At 45.3% G+C, this 24,424-nt stretch overlaps 1 protein-coding gene across 1 annotated transcript in view; it reads left to right on the forward strand.

The window, feature by feature from the left end:
- Positions 1 to 23,256, forward strand: part of LOC134338691 (transmembrane protein 143-like) — a 66,302-nt gene extending 43,046 nt beyond the window's left edge. The window contains exons 6-7 of the mRNA XM_063034732.1: positions 16,108 to 16,598; positions 19,918 to 23,256. Coding sequence (XP_062890802.1) covers positions 16,108 to 16,598; positions 19,918 to 20,054 — 628 coding nt within the window. The 3' untranslated portion in view covers positions 20,055 to 23,256. The remainder of the gene's footprint in view (positions 1 to 16,107; positions 16,599 to 19,917) is intronic.
- Positions 23,257 to 24,424: the final 1,168 nt, after the last annotated feature.

Here is a 24,424-nt window from a genome sequence, read left to right on the forward strand (position 1 = left end):
TCGTCCCATACCAAGATAACAAGGGTCATCCCATACCAACTTAGCATTCTTTGGCGAGGGCTTTGTAAGAGGGTGGGTACCATCCGCAAAGTTGTTTTTTTTTCTGCAAAATTTCCGATAGTACCCCACCATCTCCAAGAACCTTCTCATGGCTCTCTTGTCTATCGGGGTGGGGACTTCAGCGATAGCCCGCACCTTAGCTTGCATCGGAGCCAGCTGCCCCTGTCCTACCACAAGTCCCAGATAAGTGACTTTTTCGTAGCCGAATTCACTCTTTGCGAGGTTTACTGTCAGGTTGGCTTCAAACAGCTTTTTAAACAGCTCCTCCCATGTGTTACTCCAGACCACTACATCGCCAATATACACTTCTGTGTTCTTTAGCCCATTTGTCACTGAATTAATCATTCTATAGGAGTGTTGCTCACTAGGCTGACCTGATGTGACAACAGCCCCATGTCCCAGCTCTTTGCATCGCCTCGGGACATCTGGACCTACGTGCGCATGCCAGTTAATTAGCTTTATCAATGGCCCGCTTTGTTCGGGGGTTAGGTGAGAGACCTTATCAGCAAAACGGGTCAACACAATACGCATCTCCCATCTGGTCGGCACCACACTTATCTTTTCAAAATGGGTCCTCCCCTTATCAGGTGGCACCCTAGCCTCATTGATTTTCATGATATCACCCGCTAGAGCTGTTCTCTGATCGTGCTGGGCTTTTAACATGTTAATAGCCTCTAACTATGTTAACTCACGTTTGCAATAGTCAATAACATCCTTCCTCCTGTGCAGCCAGTAAACCTCTTTCATGATTCCGCCGACTGTTTCCCTCTCCCCAAAATGTCCACCGAGGGGTATCTTGTGGGCCAGGTTAAGAATCTCATCCCCATAAATTTTTTGCACCATCTCCCATTCCTCATCTGCGGGTACGGTACTTGGTCTCCCTTTCTTACTTAGCACTCCCTCCTCCACACAATAGCCTACTGGCTCTCTTTTTAATCCTGCTTTAGAGAGAACTGTCTCCACCGAAACCATCAGCTCCTCGTCTCGCTCCTGCGCATGTACAAATTCCTTCCTGGCTAATGCTAAGTCTGCCTCAGCTCCCTCACTTCCTCCTGTTTCACTACACTCCTTCTTTTCACTTTCTACCTCCTCCTGGTACAAGGCTGGTAGAAACGTCTCAGCTAAATTTACTTCGGCAGTCTTTCTGGACACACACCGAGTCACTGCGCAAACGGGATGAACCTGTGAGTCCATGGGCGGGGCCTCAATGCTGGCAGGCTGACCTGTCAATCTCACTGCTGAGAACACAATTCCCCTGGCGAGGTCATTACCGAGCAAGACTTCCACGCCTTTCATCGGTAATTCGGGCCTCACCCCGATCATGACTAGTCCAGAGACCAAGTTGCTTTGTAGGTGTATCTGGTCCAATGCCTTTTATGACCCTGACTTTCCCAGTCTCGGTCTCTGAACTAAAGTCTAACACACCCTTTAATATCAATGACTGACACGCTCCCGTATCTCTCCAGATCCGCACTGGAACTGGGTTTAACCCCTCCTTCACCGACACCAATCCGGCCGAGATAAACCTCTCGCGCCCCTCCTGAACTTTGGCAGACCTTTCCTCTCCTAGCCGTTTGTTTACCAGCTCAATACAGCCAGTCGAAATTGCCGTTTTTCTTTTTCCCGTCTCCTTCTTTGGGGCAAAGCACCTGGACGCAAAGTGTCCAACTTTCCCACAATTATAACAGATGACCCCAGGAGATTTCCTACCAGACTGCTCCCGGTCTACCTTATCCTTCTCACTAGTCCCCGGCTTACTTACTGACTTTTCTGGCGGACTCTCCCCGCCGTCCTGACTACCCTTCTGGTAGCCTTTACTCGGGGCAAACTTCATTTTATGCGTCAACGCGTACTCGTCCGCTAACTTAGCAGTTGCGACTAACGTGTCTGTCTCTTTCTCATCTAGGTAGGGTCTCATACCGTCAGGGACACAACCTTTAAACTGCTCAATCAGGATCAGCTGTAGCAGTCTGTCATAATCCCCATCTACCCCCTTCGAGGCGCACCAACGCTCACAATATGTCTGCATCTCACGGGCAAACTCTAAATACGTGCGGTCCCACTGCTTCCTCGCATTCCGGAACCTCTGCCGGTATGCCTCCGGGACCAACTCATAAATCCTGAGGATGGCCTCTTTCACCACCTCATACCTCTGGGCATCTTCCGCGGACAAAGCCGAGTAAGCTTTTTGGGCTTTTCCTTTAAGTACACTCTGAAGCAAAACAGCCCACTTATCCCTCGGCCAGTCCTGACTTGCAGCAACTTTTTCGAAATGGAGAAAGTACCGATCCACATCGGTATCGTCAAATGGGGGAAACAGCCTAACCTCCTGGGTCGCCCTGAACCCTCCACCTTGGTTCGGCATAGGCCCCTGCTCTGCCCTTATCTTTAACCTCTCCAGCTCGAATTCCCTTTCCCTCTGTTTCTCTTCTCTTCTCGTTGTCATTCTACCTGTTTCTCTTCATGTTCTAGCTGCCGTACCCGGCACTCGTGCTTGAGTCTCAGTTTTTCAAGCTGCACCTGTACTGTGTCTCCACCAGGTTTTCCAATAGATATCACCTCCAGCTTCCCTTGGGGAAACACACCTTTAGATACATAGTGCTCTATGATAGCTCTGTGTATCTCCTCTCTCCTCATTGTCGACTTCCCCTTAACAAGATTCAACCGTTTGGCCACAGCTGCCAATTCCGCTTTCCTGGCATCCTCTAATGCCTCCAAGGTCGGCGCCTTTAGAAATTCCTCAATCTCCATTTCTGCTGTTTGCCTTTTCTTTCTATTGGGAATTTTAACCCAATCAATTTACCCCGTCCCAAATTTAGCGTTCGAAATCCCGGACGAGCCCCCACTTATGTTATGTACCCCGTAACTGGGTTGCCAAACCAGCAGAAATGGACCACTCAGTTGGAGTCTGGATTACTGGAACTAAGAAAGTTTTATTAAAGAAATAAGCAACACAGTACTCTAATAGTAAGAATATAAATGCAACAGGTTAGCAATGAATAAACACACATGTACACAGAACTAGGATAATAGGGTCAATCAAGCTCTATCACAGTCTAGGGGTAAGATGATCAATCACAAGTGACAGAGTTCAGTTTAGTTCAGTTCGCAGTAATCGCCGTCGTGCCGTTGGAGAGAGAGAGAGAGAACGAATGAATATGCAAATCGGATTCCAAACAGACCTTCGATATTCCTCGCAGTTAGCTTTCGGGCGAGCCCTTTGTAATGTCTTCTGAGGTCACCGACTGTGACCCCTCTGTCCCAGACACGATCGTTCTTCAGCGGTGAACCCAGCACCCAGGCAAGGGTGGACACACACCAGGTGCCCGCCGACCGTATCTTTCCACCCTGTGCATCTATGGCTGGTCCCACGACCAGACCTCCAAAACTCCCACCAACTTGTGGGGGCGCACTGCTTCCAGGGTCTCGTTACCTCGTAGTGTCGTGTGTTGTGTCTGTTGCCTTAGCGAACCTGTCCCTTTTTATCCCCCCTGTTGGGGTATCGCCTGTCCATCAGACTTCAAACAGTTCAGGGTTCAAAGCAGCCGGTCTTGACAATACTCAGACCGGTGTCTCCTTCCGTTAAACTCTCTCGTCTCCTCATTAACATTTCCAAATGCTGCTCCATTGTCTTACTTATCTCTCTCTCCTGAAGACAGGTGGCAGATCAACTGATGATCCCACTTGTGATAGCACAGGACAGTTAACATCTTAGTCTATGTGTACTTTTGTAACCCTCTTTTGTCACACTTCAAACCATTATGATCCTTCCACCATGCTCCACAGTTGGGATGACATTTTGATGTTGGTGTGCGGTGCATTTTTCCTCCAAACATAGCACTGTGCATTTCTGCCTATATATTCAACCTCTGTCTCATCTGTCCAAGAGTATTGTAGAACACCCAAGTAGCCTTTTGCAAACTTGAGATGTGCAGCAATGTCTTTTTTTAGGAGAGCAGTGGTTTCCTCTGTGGTATTCTTCCATGACTTCACTGTTTTCTGCAGATCTGTTACCCTTGGGTTCTTTCTCACTTCTATCAACATTGGACATTGTGTTCATGGTGTGATGTTTGCAGGAAGCACTCTCCTCGGCAAAGTAGCAATAATACTCAGTTTCCTCCATTTGTACACAATTAGAAGGCATTACACAAGGGTTCACATACTTTTTCCAATAAATACATATATGACCTAATCATTTTTCTCAATAAATAAATGAACCAGTATAATGCTTTTGGATTTGCATGAGGATCTGATCACATTTTAGGTCATACTTATGCAGAAATAGAGAAAATTCTAAAGGGTTCAGAAACTTTCTACACCACTGTGGTTCACTGAAAGCGGTGTTAGAGGTGGGCAGGTTGGTGAAAAAATGGCAGCTTTCAGCAGTCAGGGCAATGAGTACAGGAGACAAGAGAGAAGTTACCCCTCAGGTCCCTTTCAAATCTTTTCTCCCCCGCTCTAATTCTATGCCCCTTACTTTTGGACTCCCTATTTCACCGTGTTTTGACATACATGTGTGAAATAAAATTGAATTGTGAATCTTGTTGCTTTGCGCCTTATCTCTGCCTCTCACCATTTTAAGAAACCCTTTACCAAGGATTTCCAACCTTTTTATGCCATGGCCCCCTACCATTAACCAAGGGTTCCATGGACCCCACGTTGGAAACCCCTGTACGATACAATCACCCCTCATTCTCTATGTTCTAGGCAATAAAGACCTAGCCTAGCCAACCCTTCCCTGTAATTTAGGCCTTCTAGTCCAGGCAACATCCACAAAGATATTTTTTTCCACACTCTTTCCAGCTTAACTACATCTTTCAAAATCAAGGTGACCAAAACTGTACACAGTGCTCCGTGCATTTTCATCAACAACATATACAAACTCAACAAAATGTCCCTAGTGCTAAACTCAATCAGCACTCATAAAATGTTGGAGGTCAGGCAGTATTTCCCTCCATAGATTCTGCCTGACCTGATGAATTTCTTAAACATTTGGTTTCTGTTGCTCAAGATTTCAATCATCTGTAGAACATTTTGTGTCTCCTGCACTCAGTGCCCTGACTGATGAAAGCTGCCTTTTCACCACCCTGTCCACCTCATATATTGCTTTCAGCGAATTATGCCCTCTATCCATCTGTTCCATTACAGTCCCTAGTGCCCTACAATTCATAGTATGAGTTGCAAGAAAAAGTTTATGAATCCTTTGCAATTGCCTGTTTTTCTGCATTAATTACTCATAAAATGTGTATGTGATCTTCATCTCAGTCCCAATAATACACAAACACAATCTGCCTGAACAAATAACACACAGACAGTTCTACTTTTCATATTTTTATTGAACATATTGTTTAATCATTCAAAGTCCGGGCGAGAAAAAGTATGTGAACTCTTGTATTTAATAACTGGTAGAACCTCCTTTAGCAGCAATAACTTCGACCAAACATTTCCTGTAGCTGCTGATTCTGATTGTGACTTGGCCATTCCAGAACACAAATTCTCTTCTTTTTAAACCAATCTGTCATTGATTTATTCTTGTGTTTCAGATCATTGTCTTGATGCATCATCCAACTTCTATTAAGCTACAGGTGATGGACTGCTACCCTGATATTCAACAGTTAAATGTCTTGATACATTGTGAGTTCATTGTTTCTCAATGACTGCCAGCTTCCAGGCTCTAAGGCAGCAAAGCAGCCCCAAACCATGATGTTCCTTTCACCATATTCACAGTTGAGCTGAAGTTTTGGTGTTGGTGTCCACTGTCCTTTTTCTTCCAAACATACTTTTTCTGCCAAAAAGTTCAACTTTTGTCTCATCTGTCCAACGAATATAGAAACATAGAAAATAGGTGCAGGAGTAGGCCATTCGGCCCTTCGAGCCTGCACCGCCATTTATTATGATCATGGCTGATCATCCAACTCAGAACCCCGCCCCAGCCTTCCCTCCATACCCCCGACCCCCGTAGCCACAAGGGCCATATCTAACTCCCTCTTAAATATAGCTAATGAACTGGCCTCAACTGTTTCCTGTGGCAGAGAATTCCACAGATTCACCACTCTCTGTGTGAAGAAATTTTTCCTAATCTCGATCCTAAAAGGCTTCCCCTCTATCCTCAAACTGTGCCCCCTCGTTCTGGACTTCCCCAACATCGGGAACAATCTTCCTGCGTCTAGCCTGTCCAATCCCTTTAGGATCTTATACGTTTCAATCAGATCCCCCCTCAATCTTCTAAATTCCAACGAGTACAAGCCCAGTTCATCCAGTCTTTCTTCATATGAAAGTCCTGCCATCCCAGGAATCAATCTGGTGAACCTTCTTTGTACTCCCTCTAAGGCAAGGATGTCTTTCCTCAGATTAGGGGACCAAAACTGCACACAATACTCCAGGTGTGGTCTCACCAAGGCCTTGTACAACTGCAGTAGTACCTCCCTGCTCCTGTACTCGAATCCTCTCGCTATAAATGCCAGCATACCATTCGCCTTTTTCACCGCCTGCTGTACCTGCATGCCCACTTTCAATGACTGGTGTATAATGACACCCAGGTCTCGTTGCACCTCCCCTTTTCCTAATCGGCCACCATTCAGATAATAATCTGTTTTCCTATTTTTGCCACCAAAGTGGATAACTTCACATTTATCCACATTAAATTGCATCTGCCATGAATTTGCCCACTCACCCAACCTATCCAAGTCACCCTGCATCCTCTAAGCATCCTCCTCACAGCTAACACTGCCACCCAGCTTTGTGTCATCCGCAAACTTGGAGATGCTGCATTTAATTCCCTCATCCAAGTCATTAATATATATTGTAAACAACTGGGGTCCCAGCACTGAGCCTTGCAGTACCCCACTAGACACCGCCTGCCATTCTGAAAAGGTCCCGTTTATTCCCACTCTTTGCTTCCTGTCTGCTAACCAATTCTCCACCCCCACCAATACCTTACCCCCAATACCGTGTGCTTTAAGTTTGCACACTAATCTCCTGTGTGGGACCTTGTCAAAAGCCTTTTGACAATCCAAATATACCACATCCACTGGTTCTTCCCTATCCACTCTACTAGTTACATCCTCAAAAAATTCTATGAGATTCGTCAGACATGATTTTCCTTTCACAGATCCATGCTGACTTTGTCCGATCATTTCACCGCTTTCCAAATGTGCTGTTATCACATCCTTGATAACTGACTCCAGCAGTTTCCCCACCACCGACGTTAGGCTAACTGGTCTATAATTCCCCGGTTTCTCTCTCCCTCCTTTTTTAAAAAGTGTAGTTACATTAGCCACCCTCCAATCCTCAGGAACTAGTCCAGAATCTAATGAGTTTTGAAAAATTATCACTAATGTATCCACTATTTCTTGGGCTACTTCCTTAAGCACTCTAGGATGCAGACCATCTGGCCCTGGGGATTTATCTGCCTTCAATCCCTTCAATTTACCTAACACCACTTCCCTACTAACATGTATTTCGCTCAGTTCCTCCATCTCACTGGACCCTCTGTCCCCTACTATTTCTGGAAGATTATTTATGTCCTCCTTAGTGAAGACAGAACCAAAGTAATTATTCAATTGGTCTGCCATGTCCTTGCTCCCCATAATCAATTCACCTGTTTCTGTCTGCAGGGGACCTACATTTGTCTTTACCAGTCTTTTCCTTTTTACATATCTATAAAAGCTTTTACAGTCCGTTTTTATGTTCCCTGCCAGTTTTCTCTCATAATCTTTTCTCCCCTTCCTAATTAAGCCCTTTGTCCTCCTCTGCTGAACTCTGAATTTCTCCCAGTCCTCAGGTGAGCCACTTTCTCTGGCTAATTTGTATGCTTCTTCTTTGGAATTGATACTATCCCTAATTTCTCTTGTCAGCCACGGGTGCACTACCTTCCTTGATTTATTCTTTTGCCAAACTGGGATGAACAATTGTTATAGTTCATCCATGCAACCTTTAAATGCTTGCCATTGCATATCCACCGTCAATCCTTTAAGTGTCATTTGCCAGTCTATCTTAGCTAATTCACGTCTCATACCTTCAAAGTTACCCCTCTTTAAGTTCAGAACCTTTGTTTCTGAATTAACTATGTCACTCTCCATCTTAATGAAGAATTCCACCATATTATGGTCACTTTTACCCAAGGGGCCTCTCACGACAAGATTGCTAATTAACCCTTCCTCATTGCTCAAAACCCAGCCTAGAATAGCCTGCTCTCTAGTTGGTTCCTCGACATGTTGGTTCAAAAAACCATCCCGCATACATTCCAAGAAATCCTCTTCCTCACCACCTTTACCAATTTGGTTCACCCAGTCTACATGTAGATTGAAGTCACCCATTATAACTGCTGTTCCTTTATTGCACACGTTTCTAATTTCCTGTTTAATACCATCTCCGACCTCACTACTACTGTTAGGTGGCCTGTACACAACTCCCACCAGCGTCTTCTGCCCCTTAGTGTTACGCAGCTCTACCCATATCGATTCCACATCTTCTCGGCTTATGTCCTTCCTTTCTATTGCGTTAATCTCTTCTTTAACCAGCAACGCCACCCCACCTCCCCTTCCTTCATGTCTATCCCTCCTAATATTGTCCTAGAAGTACTGTGGAGCATCCAGGTGGTCTTTTCCAAACTTGAGATGTGTAGCAGTGTTTTTTTTTTGGAGAGCAGTGGTTTTCTCCATAGTGTCCTTCCATGAACAGCATTCTTGTTCACTGTTTTTCTTATAGTGACCGCGTGAACAGAGACAACAAATTCTAGGGATTTCTGCAGGTCTTTTGCTGTAACCCTGGGGTTCTTTCTCGCCTCCTTCAGCATTGCATGTTGTGCCCTTGGTGTGATCGTCGCAGGATGCCCATTCCTAGGGAGAGCAGCAACAGTACTGAATTTCCTCCATTTGTAGTCAATTCCCCTTACTGTGGACTGATGATTACTCAGCGCTATAGAAATGTTTTTGTAGCCTTTTCCAGCTTGATGCATCTCTACAATTTTTCTTCTAAAGTCCTCTGAAAGTTGCTGTGATTGAGGCATGGTGCCCATAAGCAGATCTCTTTTGAGAAGAGCAGGCTCTATCAGTAACCTGACTTTGCGTGTCCTTATTTTATAGGGCTGGGCACCTCTACAACCCACACCTCCAACCTCATCTCATTGATTGAAACACCTGACTCCTAATAGCATTTGTAGAAGTCATTACTCTGCAGGTTCACTTACTTCTTTGAATCTAGACTGTGATTATTTAAATGGTGTACTCAGTATTTATGAGAAATACATTTGTTTGTGTGTTATAAGTTTAGGCAGATTGTGTTTATCTGTTATTGTGACATAGATGAAGATCTGACCACAATTTATGAGTAATTAATGCAGAAAACCAGGTAATTGCAAAGGATTAACAGACTTTATCTTGCAACTTATGTCTTGTGTCTTTTGTTGCCATTTTCACCACCCGTCCACCTCACATGCTGCTCTCAGCAAATTATGCCCTCTTTCCAGCTATTTCATTACACTCCCTAGTGCCCTACAATTCATAGTATAAGTTCTACTTTCCAAAAGCCATCATCTCATACTCAAAAATGCAAAGTGATTTATTATCAAAGTATATTGTCACAATATACTATCCTGAGAGTTATTTTCTTGTGGGCTTTCACAGTAGAAACACAAAAGAATCAATGAAAAACCACACACAACATGATAGACCAACAACCAATGTGAAAAAGACAACAAACTATGCAAATGCAAGAAGGAAAAAAACAAACAAAATAATAAATATCAAGAACATTTAGATGATCAGTCCTTGAAAGTGAGTCCATAGGTTGTCGGAACAGTTCAGTGATGGGGGCAAGTGAGGTTCTCCCCTCTGGTTCAGGAGCCTAATGGTTGAGGGTTGATGGCTGATTGCTTAACGGTATTGAAATCTATTTTCCACTCCTGAGCCCACTTCCCTAACTGATCGAGATTCCATTGTAAGCTATAATAATATTTCTTGCTATCAACACTGTCATCTGCAAATTTACTAACAATTTGTTGTGTATTGTCATCCAAGTCATTAATATACACTCAATGGCTACTTTATTATGTACGGAGTTATGTTCATGGTCTTCTGCTGCTGTAGCCCATCCACTTCAAAGTTCAATGTGTTATGCTTTCTGCACACCATGGTGTAATGCATAGTCATTTGAGTTACTGTCACCTTCCTGTCAGCTTGAACCACTCTAGTCATTCTCCTCTGATCTCTCTGATTAACAAAACGTTTTCGCCTGCAGAATTGCCACTCACTGGATTTTTTTTTGTTTTTCACACTATGTAAACTCTAGAGAACGTTGCACAATCAGGACAATCTGTGCAGATTGGTGATAATATCTCCTCCTCGCTCACTATCAATACTGGCGCACCTCAGGGCTGTGTGCTTAGCCCACTACTCTACTCCTTCTCTACCCATGACTGTATGGTTAGGTATAGCTCAAATACCATCTATGAATTTGCTGATGATACAACCATTGATGATAGAATTTCAGATGGAGATGAGAGAGCATACAGGAACTTGATGAGTGGTGTCGCAGCAACAACCTTGCATTCGGTGTCAGGAAATGAAAGAGCGGATTGTGGACTTCAAGAAGAGTAAGATAAGGGAACATGAATCAATCCTCATAGAGGGATCAGCAGTGGAGAGAGAGCAGTTTCAAGTTCCTAGGTGTCAGGATCTCTGAGGGACTAACCTGATCCCAACATATTGATGCAGATATAAGGAAGGCAAGACAGTGGCTATATTTCATTAGGAGTTTGAAGAGATTTGGTTTGTCAACTAAAACACTGAAAACTTCTATAGATGTACCATGAAGAGCATTCTGACAGGCTATATCACTGTCTGGTATGGGGGTGCTACTACACAGGACCGAAAGAAGCTACAGAAAGTTGTAAAATTAGTCAGCTCCATCTTGGGCACTAGCCTCCATAGTATCCAAGACATCTTCATGCAGCGGTGCCTCAGAAAGGCAACGTCCATTATTAAGGACCCCCATCACCAGGGCATGCCCTCTTCTCATTGTTACCATTAGGAAGGAGGTACAGAAGCTGAAGGCACACACTTAGCGATTCAGGAACAGTTCGTCCACTCTGCCAAAAAATTCCTAAATGGATATTAAACCCATGAACCCAAACTCACTCTTTTTAATATATATTATTTCTGATTTTGCATTATTTGTAATTTATTCAATATATATACTTACCGTAATTGATTTTTTTTCTTTCTATATCATCATGTTTTGCATTGTACAGCTGCTGCTAAGTTAGCAGATTTCATATCACATGCTGGTGATAATAATTCTGATTCTGTTGTGTGAAAATCCCAGGAGATCAGCAGTTTTTGAGACACCCAAACCACTCTATCTAGAAGCAACAATCTTTCCAAAGTTCTAAAGTCACTCAGATCACATTTCTTCCCATCCTGATGTTTGGTCTGAACAACAACTGAACCTCTTGATCGTGCTTTTATGCACTGAATTGCTGCCACACAATTAGCTGATTAGATATTTGCATTAACAAGCAGGTGTACCTAATAAAGTGGCCATTGAGTGTATATTCTCATCTAAATCATTACTATAGATAACAAATAACAATGGGCCCAGCACTGATCCCTAGGATGTACTGCTATTCACAGAAGTCCAGTCTGAGAAACAACCTTCTACCATCAGAATCAGGTTTATTTGACAGGAAATTTGATGTTTTGCAGTAGCAGTACAGTACAAGAAATAAAAATTACTGTAAGTTGTAATAACGAAATAGAGAAAAAGAAGTAGAGCGAGGTAGAGATCATTGGTTAATGGACTGTTCAGAAATTTGATGGCATAAGGGAAGACGCTATTCCTAGAACATTGAGCGGTTCTTCGGGCTCCTGTATCTCCTCCCCAATGATAGTAGTGAGAATAGGGCATGTTCCAGGTGATGAGTCTCCTCAGTGATGGATGCCGCCTTCTTGAGGCAATGCCTCTTGAGGCTGGCATCAATGGTGGGAAGTGTTGTGCCGTAATGGAGCTGGTTACCTCTGCAGCCTCTTTCCATCCGGTGCATTGGAGCCTCTGTAAGGCATAGGTACAGAAGTAGGCCATTCAGTTCGTCGAATTTTCTTCGCCATTCCTTCATGGGTGATTTAATATTCCTCTCAACCCCATTCTCCTGCCTTCTCCTCGTAACCTTCGGTACCCTGACTAATCAAGAACCTATTAACCCCACTTTAGATATACCTAATGACTTGGTTTCCACAGCCAGCTATGGCAATGAATTCCATAGATACCACCTTCTGGCTAAAGAAATTCCTCCTCATCTCTGTTTTAAAGGAATTTCCCTGTATTCTGCATTCCAGGCCGTGATGCAACCAGTATCTGTTTCCTACCATCCTGTCAATTTTGTATCCAACCTGCTGACTCTCCCTATATGCATGCAATCAAACCTTCCAGAGCAGCTTACATGTGAAACCTTATAAAAAGCCATACTTAAATCCACATATACTACATCTACCACCCTCCCCTGGTCAACCTTCCTTATTGGCTCATCAAGGTATTCAATCAAATTTGTACGACATCTCCCAGGCATGAAGCCTTGCTGGCTACCCCAAATCAACCCCAGCCTTTCCCAATGCAAGTACTGCATATCATCTCTCAGAATACTTTCCAGCAATTCACCTGCCATAGACATTAGGCTGTCGGGCCTATAATTACCAGGTCTTTATCTACTGCCCTTCTTAGTTAAAGGCACAATATTTAGTATCCTCCAGTCTTCTGGAACCTCACTAGAGAATAGAAATGTTGCAATTATCTTAGCAAGGGCCTCTGTAATTAGGCTATTTTCTAAATGGTGAGAAAATACAAAAATCGGAGGTGAAAAGGGACTTGGGTGGTGACGACGGCAAATGCAGTATTAGCATTCATTTCAGGAGGACTGGAATATAAGAGCAAGAATATAATGTTGAGGCTTTAAAAGGCACTGGTGGGGCCTCACTTGGAGTATTGTGAGCAGTTTTGGGCTCTTATCTAAGAAGGGATGTGCTGACATTGGAGAGGGTCGAAGGAGGTTCACAAAAATGATTCCAGGATTGAAAGGCTTATCATATGAGGAGCGTTTGATGGCTTTGGGCCTGAATTCACTGGAATTCAGAAGAATGAAGGGGTTCTCATTGAAACCTGTTGAATATTGAAAGGCCTCAATAGAGTGGATGTGGAGAGGATGTTTCTTGTGGTAGGGGAACCTAAGACCAGAGGATACAGCCTCAGAATAGAGCAACATCCATTTCACATGGAGATGAGGAGGAACTTCTTTAGCAGGAGGGCGGTGAATCTGTGTAATTGATTGCCAGAGATGGCTGTGGGGGCCAAGTCATTGGATATATTGGGTATACTTAAAGCACATGTTGATAGATACTTGAGTAGTCAGGGCATGAAGGAATATGGGGAGAAGGCAGGAGATTGTGGCTGAGAGGGAAATGGATCAGCCATGATGAAATGGTAGAGCAGACTTGCAAAGGAGAAATAGTCACTGACAACTCTCCTCTCCTATCAGATTCCTTCTTCTCCTGCCCTTTACCTTTTCCACCCACCTGGCTTCACCTTCCTCTATCCCGCCTTTTTATTCTGGCATCTTACCCCTTTCTTTCCAGTCCTGAAGAAGGGTCTCGACCCGAAATGTCGACTGTTTATTCCTTTTCATAAATACTGCTTGACCTGTTGAGTTCCTCCAGTATTTTTTGTTTGCTGCACAGAGAATGCTGCCCATTCATCAATGGCTCCACACATAGATTTCTGTCTTGGTTTTTTAAGCGGTCTTATTCTCTCCTTATTTACTCATTCTCCTTTAACATACTTTTAAAAAAATCTCTTGGTGGTCTCCTCAATTTTCTCTGACCAAGCCATATGTCCCATTGGCCCAACTCGTTCATGCCAACTGTGTTATCCAGCTGCTCATGTTTGCCACTCAGCCCGCTAAATCTCTCCTATTTATCTTATCTCAGTGACCTTTAAACGTTGCTAATGTGCCTGCAGGGTGGTGGGGTGGAGATACATCTCTACCAAAGGAGGTGTAAGGCACGCCCTCCCAACACTAGCCTGCAAGTCACCTGCTTAGCTCTCCCCCCCCCCCCCCAATTAGGGTCATGTGAAACCATGGAAATACGTGGTGGATGGTCTTATGAGCAGCTGGTGCATAACACAAGTCCTGGTTATGCGACCACTGACGCCAGGTAGACAACCTCTGAAGAGTATAGGTAATGGCTGGGGTCACCCGTCTTCTAAAGGTGCTGTCCAGACGAGGGCAATGGCAAACAACTTCTGTAGAAAAATTTGCCAAAAACAATCATACTCATGGAAAAGCCATGATCCCCAACGTTTTACAACACAGCACAAAACAAACGAACAAATGTACCTGCCTCAGACACTAGTTCTTTAAGACCATAAGATATAGGAACAGAATTAGGTTGTTTGGCCCATCAAGTCTGCTGTACCATTTCCTCATGGCTCATCCATTTTCCTTTCGGCCCCAATGTCCTGCCTTCATGCCCTCACTAATCAAGAACCTATCAACCTTTGCCTTAAGTATACCCAATGACTTGGCCTCCACAGCCACCTGTGGCAATGAAGTCCACAGGTTCACCATTCTCTGGCTAAAGAAATTCCTCCTCTTCTAACAGCTCATTCCAAATACGCACCATCATTTCCGTGAAGAAGCTCCCCCTGACATCCCTCTTAAATCTCTCACCTCTGATCTTAAAACTGCACCCTCTTGCTTTTAGCAATCCCCTCCCTGGAAAAAAGCATGTGTACCTTCACCCTGTCTGTGCCCCTCATGATTATATCCTACATTACGATGTCCTTGTCTATGCAACCACTCTTTGTAACTCAGCCTCACTTCCCCACTCCCACCCCCAAGTCTAGGCAACATCCTGGTGAATCTTTTTTCCACTTGTTCTGTTTTAAAACCATCTTTCCTATATCAGGACGACCAAATCTGTACACAACACTGCAAGTGCGGACTCAACTATATCTTCTTTGACTGTATCATAACTTTCTTACTGCTGTATTCAATGCCACCCTTGACCTGTGATCCATTTTTCATGTGAGCAGGGAGGCCACCTTTGACCCAGTATCCTTGTTTAATTGGGTCATCACCTTCATCCTAGGATTGATGTTTAATGTGGGCAGTGAGAAACCCTTCATAGGTTTCAAAGGTACATTTAATGTCAGAGAAATGTATACAATATACATCCTGAAATGCTTTTTCTTCACAACCATCCATGAAAACAGAGGAGTGCCCCCAAAGAATGAATGACAGTTAAATGTTAGAACCCCAAAGTCTCCCCCAGCTCCCCCCTCCCACGTGTAAGCAGCAGCAAAGCAATAGTCCCCCCTCCTCTACCAGAAAATTGAGGATCTGTGTTTGATGTGGGCAAGGAAGACATCTACAGCCCAAGTTCCAGGGTTGATGTGGGCACTGAGGCACCCACTGTGTTTGTCCATGTTTGATGTGACTGGGGAGGGCATTGCTTAGCAGCACGGTAGCATAGTGGTTCACACAATGCTTTACAGTTCTAGCAACCTGGGTTCAAATCCTGCAGCTGTCTGCAAGGAGTTTGTACGTTCTTCCTTTTACCACATGGGTTTCCTCTGGATGCTCCGGTTTCCTCCCACAGTCCAAAGACATACCGGTTGGTAGGTTAATTGGTCACTGTAAATTGTCCCATGATTAGACTAGAATTAACTCGGGAGTTACTGGGTGGCATGGCTCGTAGGGCCAGAAGGGCCTATTCCACGCTGTACGTCAATAAATTAATAGTTGGGATAGATGTTTGATGTGGGCAGGGAAGTCATCACTCACCTGAGATCCATATACAACGTGGACAGAGTCACCAGTCTTGACCCAGGGTCTATGTTTCATGTGAGCAGTGAGGCCACCATTGACCGAAGATCTATGTTTGATGTGGGCAGGGAGACTAACCTTGATCTGGGATCCATGATTGATATGGGCAGACACAGCACCCACTGCATAACAGCCTAACTCCAGATCTCCTTCCTCCTCCTCCTTGCCAGGAGCTACTGCAAGCGTGTGATCATGGCGGCCCGTGAGCGGGAGGGAAGGTTGGTCCTCCGGTCATTTAAGGACATCCCGCTGGAGAACCTGGAGCACCTGCTGCCCGCAGCACAGCCGCGGGTCAGCCTGCCACGCCGGACCTCCCTCTACCTTAGCCTGGCAGCAGGCGGGGCTGTCCTCTTCGCCAACCTGATCGTGCTGGGCCTGTATGGACTGCGGCTCAATTTTGCCCTGCTGCTGGTCCTCTTTGGAGCGCTGATGGCCGGCCGACTGCGACGCCTGTCCCGGGTGCAGCGGGAGAGGGCAGCACTAGCCCATGCCCTCGTGCTAGCCGGCCGCTGCACCTCCGGCAACGCAGAGCTCCTGGCAGCTCTGGCCCGACGAGCCCAGCAGGAGCAGGTCAAGGAACTGATGCTCGCCCATGCCTTCCAGCTCCTCCTCCTACGCCAATACCGTGAGCAGGGAAGCCCCAGCCGCGTCACATACACCGGTGAGTCCCATCCACCTTTAGGTTACCTACTGGCACAGGGTTACATTTGTCACCGTGGGTTTGTTTGGTGTAGGGGGTTGGGGCATCTCCATGCCAGGATCCATGTTTGATGTGGGCATGGAGGCTTCCAAGAGGACCACAACCTTGTAGGGTTTGGAGGCTTGCATACCTCAATGACCTGAGAACTATGTTGGCTGGAGTCAGGGTCTTGTGCTTTGGCTCTTGGTAGAATCACCCATGCCAAACAGGTTAAAGAGTAGAGGCCAGACTAAGAGTTGTCCACCAGTCCTCCATGTTTGAGGGTTCAGCTCAAGGCTAACAACTTTGACTGGTCAAAAAATAATTGTTATGGAAACAGCAATGAAGGTTGTGGTCCTCTTGGAGGCTTCTTCTATATCTATGTGTGACTGAGAACCCTGAACCACACCTGGGGCACAGTAGAAAAGATGGCCAAGGACAGACAGAGATATTCACGGCTGCCCTAAGCACCAGCAGCATAATGGCCAGTAAGCAAGTAAGTACAGAGGCTTTTGCTCACCGTGGAGCTGTTTGATGTGGCAAGGAGGACAGCTGCAATGAGATCCTTATGGTTTAATGTGGACAGGGTTGGCATTTTTGATCTTGAGTCCATTTTTGGCAAGGGTATGGAGGCCATCTTCAGCCTGGGAAGATGTAGACAAGGAGGCCATTTCTCACTTGGGATCCATGTTTGACGTGGGCAGAGAGGTCACCTTGGACTGGGATCCATGTTTGAAGTGGGCAGGGAGGCCACCCTTGCACTGGGATCCATGTTTGATGTGGTCAGGGAAGGTATCTCTGGATTGAGATCCATGTTTAATGTGAGAAGGGAAGCGTTTGCTCGCCTGGGAGTCATGTCTCATATGGGCAGGAGGACGTCCTCGCCCTGGGAACCATGTTTAATGTGAGTGCTGAGGCCATTTCTCACGTGGGATCCATGTTTGATGTGGTCAGGGAGGACATGTGCAGCCTGAGATCTATATGGTTTAGTATGGGCGTTTTTGATCTCGACCCTGATTATCATCACACGTACCGAGGTACAACGATAAACTTTGTTTTGCATGCATTTGTACAGATCACTTCATCACATGAATACGTCAAGGGAAAAGCGATAGCAGAGTGCAGAACAAAAGTGTTACAGTTGCAGACAGCAAGAGGCATAGATAAGGTAGAGTGTCTTTCTCTCCAAGGTGTGAACTTATCAAGTGCCAAAGAGCAAAGCTTTTAAGGCGAGGATGGTGCAAGTTTAGAGCTTCTGATTCATACAGCACAGAAACAGACCCTTCAGCCCATCTAGTGCATACTGGCCTGGTTTCCTACCTTGTCCCATCTATCGGAACCTGGACCATTCCCCTTCATACCCTTTTCATCCATGTACCTATCCAAACTTCTCTTAAATGTTACTGATGAACCCTCATCCACCACTTCACTGGTAGCTCATTCCACACTGCACCACCCTCTGAGTGAGGAAGCCCTCTATCAGAGTCCCCTTAAATATTTCACCTTTCACCCTAAACCTATGACCTCTAGTTCAAATCTCACCCACCTTGAGGGAGGAGGGCCTGTGTGAAAAATCCTTAATTATACCTGTTATGTTTTGTAACTGCAGAAACAAATTGAAAGAAAAACACTGGAGTCCAGGATAACATGTCCACTTTGTTTCTGCTTCAGTGAAGTGTGCAAATATGACATGGTGGCATAATGACAAATGACGAATGTAATAGTTATTACATTTCACCCATAATGAATTATGTGAACAAACAAAGAAAGCTTAATCAAACAAAATACTCGAATATTACTGAAATATTAAATACACTACAATACCCCTCATAATTTTGTATCCGTCCATGCTAATCATGATTCCCATGTGAGCTCAGCCCAATTTCCCCACATTCGGTGGTGTTGTGGATGGTGTAGAAGGTTGCCGTAGATTGCAACGGGACAATGATAGGATGGAGAGCTGGGATGAGAAGAGGCAGGTGAAGTTTAATCTGAAAAAGTGTGAAGCAATGCAGTTTTGAAAGTCAAAAGGAGGACAGAGGAGGATTAATGGCAGGATTCTTAGCAGTGTCAAGGAAAGGAGGGATCATGGGCTCCATGTCCTTCGATCCCTCAAAGATACTGTGCAAGTTGGTAGGGTTGGTAAAAAACCCGATGTATGTGGGTCTTCATTAGTCAGGGGATTGAGCTACAAGGTAATGTTGCACCTGTATAAAACCCTGGTTAGACCACACTTGGAGTATTGTGTTCAGTTCTAGTCACCTCATTAAAGGAAGGATGTAGAAGCTTTAGAGAAGGTGCAGAGGAGATTTACCAGGTTGCTGCCTGGATTAGAGAGCATGTCTTTTGAGGAAAGCTGGAACAAGCTTTTCTCTCTGGAGTGAAGGAGGATGAGTGGATAGCCAGAGACTTTTTGCAGGGCAGTAATGGCTAATACGAGAGGGTGTATTTTTAAGACGAGTGGAGGAAAGTATAAGGGGGATGTCAGAGGTAGGTTTTGTTTTACGCAGAGAGTGGTGCATGCGTGGAAGGTACTGCCAGGGATGGTGGGAGAGGCAGATACATCAGAGAGTCTTAGACAGACACAGGGATGAAAGAAAAATGGAGGGTTATATAGGAGAGAATTGTTAGATTGATCATAGAGTCAGTTAAAATATACAATTACTGTGCGGTAATATTCATTGCTCAGGGTTATATGAAAGATAGGTTATGGAAGCTTTAGAGATTTACTATGAAGCTGCCTGGATTAGGGAGCATGCCTTGTGAGGATAGACTGAGCAAGGGAGGACTTTTCTCTTTGCAGCGGACCAGAATGAGAGGTGACTGGATAGAGGTGTACAGGATGGTAAGAGGCACACTATGAACAGCCTGTGCTTTGTTCCCAGGAGAGCGATGGCGTACTTTGTAAGATGATGAGTGGAAAGTACATGAGGGAATGTCAGAGATAAGTACTAAACAGAGAGAGTGGTGGCTGTGTGGAGTGCGCTGCCAGGAGTTGTAGAGGCAGGTGCATCTAAGGAACTCTTAGATATGCATATGGATGATAGATAAATGGAGGGCTGTGCAGGAGGAAGGTTTAGATACAGTCGATCTTAGAATAGGTTAAAAGGTCGGCACCACATTTTGTGCGGAAGGGCGGAAACTATTTCTGTACTGTTGTATGTTCTACATTCGGCCCCTATCCCTGTAGAATTTTCTCATATGTATACCCGTCTGAGTGTCTTTCAACCTTGACTAATGGGTTGCCCCTCCTCCATTTTTTCTCCCCTCCCACTCCCAACCCCCACCCTCTCACACACAGATGCAGACCTGGCAGCACTGCTGTCACTGAGGGTGTCTGAGTGGCTGCGCCGGCAATCGGGGCTGGCCATCTCCTTCCGGGGATCCCGCGCGCTGGCCCACCTGCACGAGCTCGGTAGGCAACTGAGGCAGAGCTGAGGAGCAGGAGGACGAGGACAGCGTTGGGACGAGAGAGGGCGGGGCAGCGAGCTGGTGACGAGTGGCCATGAGGTGTGGCGGGTGCAGCGACGGAGGGGGGTGGTGGGTGGGAAGAGAAAGTTGCTCATGTCACTCAGGCAGACCAGCGGTTGACCTGTGGGAAAGGTCCAAAGGTTCAGCCCTGCTCTGTGTCCCACAGATACACACAGGCATACACACACATACAAACACACACAGAGATACATATATACACACAGACACTTAGGGATGCACACAGAGTGATACACATACACACACACACACACTCTCCCTATCTCTATCTCCATGCAGCATAGTCAGATCCACTCTCAGCACACAACCTGGTGTGCAAGTGCCACCAGCAGGTCGAGTGCTCGACGGTGGGTGCAGCTCGCAGTGCACCCACCGAAGACCAAACTCCCATCAGTAGAATCCACCTCAACGGGTAAAGACAGACCAAAATAAACTATCAACTGTCCAGCCCTTGGCTCCATCCCTCCCCCTCCTGTCTTCTTCTATCATTTCGGATCTCCCCCTCCCACTTTCAAATCTCTTACTAGCTCTTCTGTCAGTTAGTCCTGCCGAAGGGTCTCGGCCCAAAACGTCGACTGTACCTCTTCCTAGAGATGCTGCCTGGCCTGCTGCGTTCACCAGCAATTTTGATGTGTGTTGCCAAAATAAACGACTTTGGTCCGGCATGTCTTCACAATCTCGTCATTTCTCGGGTGTGGAAGGGAATGGGCAGCAGGTCAATAAGGGCTGACTGGACCAAGTCCATGCTGGTTTACCCCATGAAGGAAGATCAGATAGGTTCGACTTGGATAGCTGAGTAGAATCGTGGGGATCCGCATCGAGAAGTGCAGGATTCTGAAGGGTTTCACTAATTAAAAGCCCTACAGACTGGAAACAGCCTCTTCGGCCCAACACATCCGTGCCAAGCGAGGTCACTACTTGAGTTAATCCCACTTAATAGTGCAGTCACTTGATGCAAGTGTGATGTTCTCCCAAGATGGTGCTCTTGGTCTGTACTCATAGAGAACGCCTGTGCGTGACTTCATTTAACATGAGGAGGCACCGCACCAGGTCAGGGGCAATAATCCTATTTACCCGCATCTGGCCCATATTCCCCTAAGGCTTTTCTATCCGTGTACTTGTCACAGTTAAACTGTAGGTGGGGGAGTGGAGATACGTCTCTAACAAAGGAGGTGTGAGACACTCCTTTCCTCAGCTAGCCTGCAGGTCATCCTTGGGCAAGGTGTAGCAACTGCTTAGCCACCCCCAGCCCCAATGCTCGATAAGGGTCACATAAAGCCATGGGAGTAGGTGGTAGATGGTCGTATGAGCGGTCACTGGTCACTGCATTCCACAAGTCCTGGTTATGCGACCACTGATGCATACAATCTCTGCGGAGTATTGATCCTGGCAGGGATCACTCTTCTTGTAAAGACACTGCCCAGAAGAAGGTAATGGCAAATGACTTCTGCAGAGAAAATTTGCCAAGAACAATTATGGTCAAGGCCATGATCGCCCATGTCACAGGATACGACACATTAGATTAGATTATGAGGACACTCAGTCCTCGTTTATTGTCAATTAGAAACACATGCATTAAAAAATGATACAACGTTCCTCCAGAATGATATCACAAGAAAACACAGGACAAACCAAGACTAAAAGTGACAAAACCACATAATTATAACATATAGTTACAACAGTGCAAAGCAATACCATGATTTGATAAAGAGCAGACCATGGGCACGGTTAACAAAGTCTCAAAGTCCGGTACACTCATCATCTCACGCAGGCGGCAGACGGGAGAAACTCTCCCTGCCATGAACCTCGAAAGCGCCACCAACTTGCCGATGCAGCACCATTGGAAGCACCCAACCGCAGCAGACTCTGAGTCTGCCCGAAAACTTCGAGCCTCCAACCAGCCCCTCCGACACAGCCTCTCCGAGCACCATCCTCTGCCGAGCAACAAGCAAAGCCGAGGACTCGGGGCCTTCTCCTCCAGAGATTCTGGACCACACAGTAGCAGCAGCAGCAGCGAAGCAGGCATTTCAGAAGTTTCACCAGATGTTCTTCTGTGCTCTCACCTCCGTCTCCATCAAATCAGGATTGTGCACGGCACTCTTCTTGACAAATAACAGGCATCACCACCGGAGTGGCCGCTGCGAGTTGCATCACACCGCCATCTTCTCCTCCTGCCATTGTTCCTCGTAATGAACAATGATTGAATGATGAAGATGACTACTGAGAGTAGGGCAATGATATTGTCTATGTGGATTTTGGTGAGGCATTTCACAAGATTACTTGTAGTAAACAGACCCAGAAAGTGAAGATGCAAGGGATCCATTTAGTTTGGATTCAGATCTGGCTTGCCCATAGATGGCAGTGGGCAGTAGAGGGAAGCCTGTTATTCTAGCTGTAGATCCATCAGCACTAGTGTTCTATAGAGATTATTGCTGGAATCTTTGATTTATTCATTTATTTTTTGAGATACAACATGGAATAGGCCCTTCCAGACCTTCGAGCTGCACCACCCAGCAGTCCCCCCTGTTTAACCCTAACCTAATTACTGAACAATTTACAATGACCAATTAACCTACCAACCGGTACATCTTGGGATTGTAGGAGGAAACTTGAGCACCCGGAGGAAACCCACACATTCATGCGGAGAGCATACAAACTTCTTACGAGCAGTGGCAGGAATTGAATCCGGGTCGCTGGTACTGTAGAGCACTCTGCTTACCACTATGCTACCTGCGATCCTTGATCCTTGTGATATATATAATAAGATATATGTTTGTATAAATGTCTTAAATCAAAGTAGGTTGGTGAGTTTTGCAGATTCCACAAAGATTGATGGGATTGCAGACAAAGTAGTCAGCTGTCAAAGAATACACCAGAATATAGATCGGTTACAGATACGTGCAGAGAAATGGTAGATGGAGTTTAATGCCGGCAAGTTGTCATGAAGGGCCCCCATCACCCAAGACATGCCCTCTTCTCAATACTACCATCAGATTTCTGAACGGACAATGAACAAATCCATAAACACAACCTCACTATTATTACTTCTCTTTTACACTGTTTATTAAATTTAATTTATACTTTTATTGTAATTTATGGTATTTGTTATGTATTGTGCTGCGGGAACAACTAACATGTGTCAGCATTAATAAACCTGATACTAATTCTGGAGCAGGCAGTGTTACTCTTCGGGACATCTGATGTAAAGGGAAAGTACACTGTTAAAGGTAGCTCCTTTCACAGCAATGACGTACAAAGGGATCTTGAGGTCCAAGGCCACAGCTTCCTGAAAATGACTGAACAAGTAGACAGGATGGTAAAGAAGGCATCTGGCATTTTGCCTTCATCATTTGGGGCACTGAGGTTATCATTTTGCAGATACGTAGAACTATTACTCGGCCACACTCGGAGAACAGCTGGTCATCCAATTACAGGAGTATGCAGAGGCTTCAGAAAAGGCGTCGGAAAAACCTGCCCACATAAGAAGATACCAGCGGTGAGGTTAAGTTGGAAAAAGTTACGTTGTTTTCTGTGAACCAATGGGGAGATCCGATACAAGTTTATCGGATTAGGAGAGGTAGAGGGAGTGCAGAGAGTTGGTATCTTTATCTCAAAGCAGAAACTAGACTACATGCACTTGAGAGTGCAGATAAACGTGTTAGATCAAAGTGTAGATAGTTTGCAGGTGCCACAAAAATTGGTAGTGTTGTAGGTAGAGTAGATAGCTATCAAATAATACATCAGAATATACAGTAGATTAGTTTCAAGGAATGAGAGCCAAGAAAGTAGGTGTCTATTAAATAAGTGTCTATTTAGCTTTAGCATGGCCTTCAATAAGATCCATCACACAGTAGGGTGGTCTGGAAGGGAATCGGGGTGAGTTAGTCAGGTGGATTCAAAATTAGCTCGGAGGTAGGAAGCAGAGGGTGGTGGTTGAAGGTGGTTTTCAGAATGAAGGCCAGCGAAGTAGTCATGTGTCCGGTGCTCAGTGCTGGGATCCTTCGTATTTGTACTCGGATCAGTGATTTGGATGCTAATACACAAGGTGTTCAACGTTGTCTAATGCCATTTGCAGTACACAAGTGTAAAGGAGAATAAAATAATTGTTTCCTTGGATCCAATGTAGCACAAAAAAGAGCAATAAAATAAAAAAAATACGATAAATATAAACACATAAGATAGGTTATACACATAGACTAATTATCACTCTGTAATGTAACATTTGGCACAGGAGAGTGTGCATAAGATGACTCTGGCAGGAAATGATAAAGTACTGGTGGTTGGAAGTGAGGAGAGCTGGGTTAGTGGGTGAAAGTGTT

The sequence above is a fragment of the Mobula hypostoma genome, chromosome 28 (assembly GCF_963921235.1).
Source record: "Mobula hypostoma chromosome 28, sMobHyp1.1, whole genome shotgun sequence".
In the NCBI taxonomy this organism is placed as follows: domain Eukaryota; kingdom Metazoa; phylum Chordata; class Chondrichthyes; order Myliobatiformes; family Myliobatidae; genus Mobula; species Mobula hypostoma.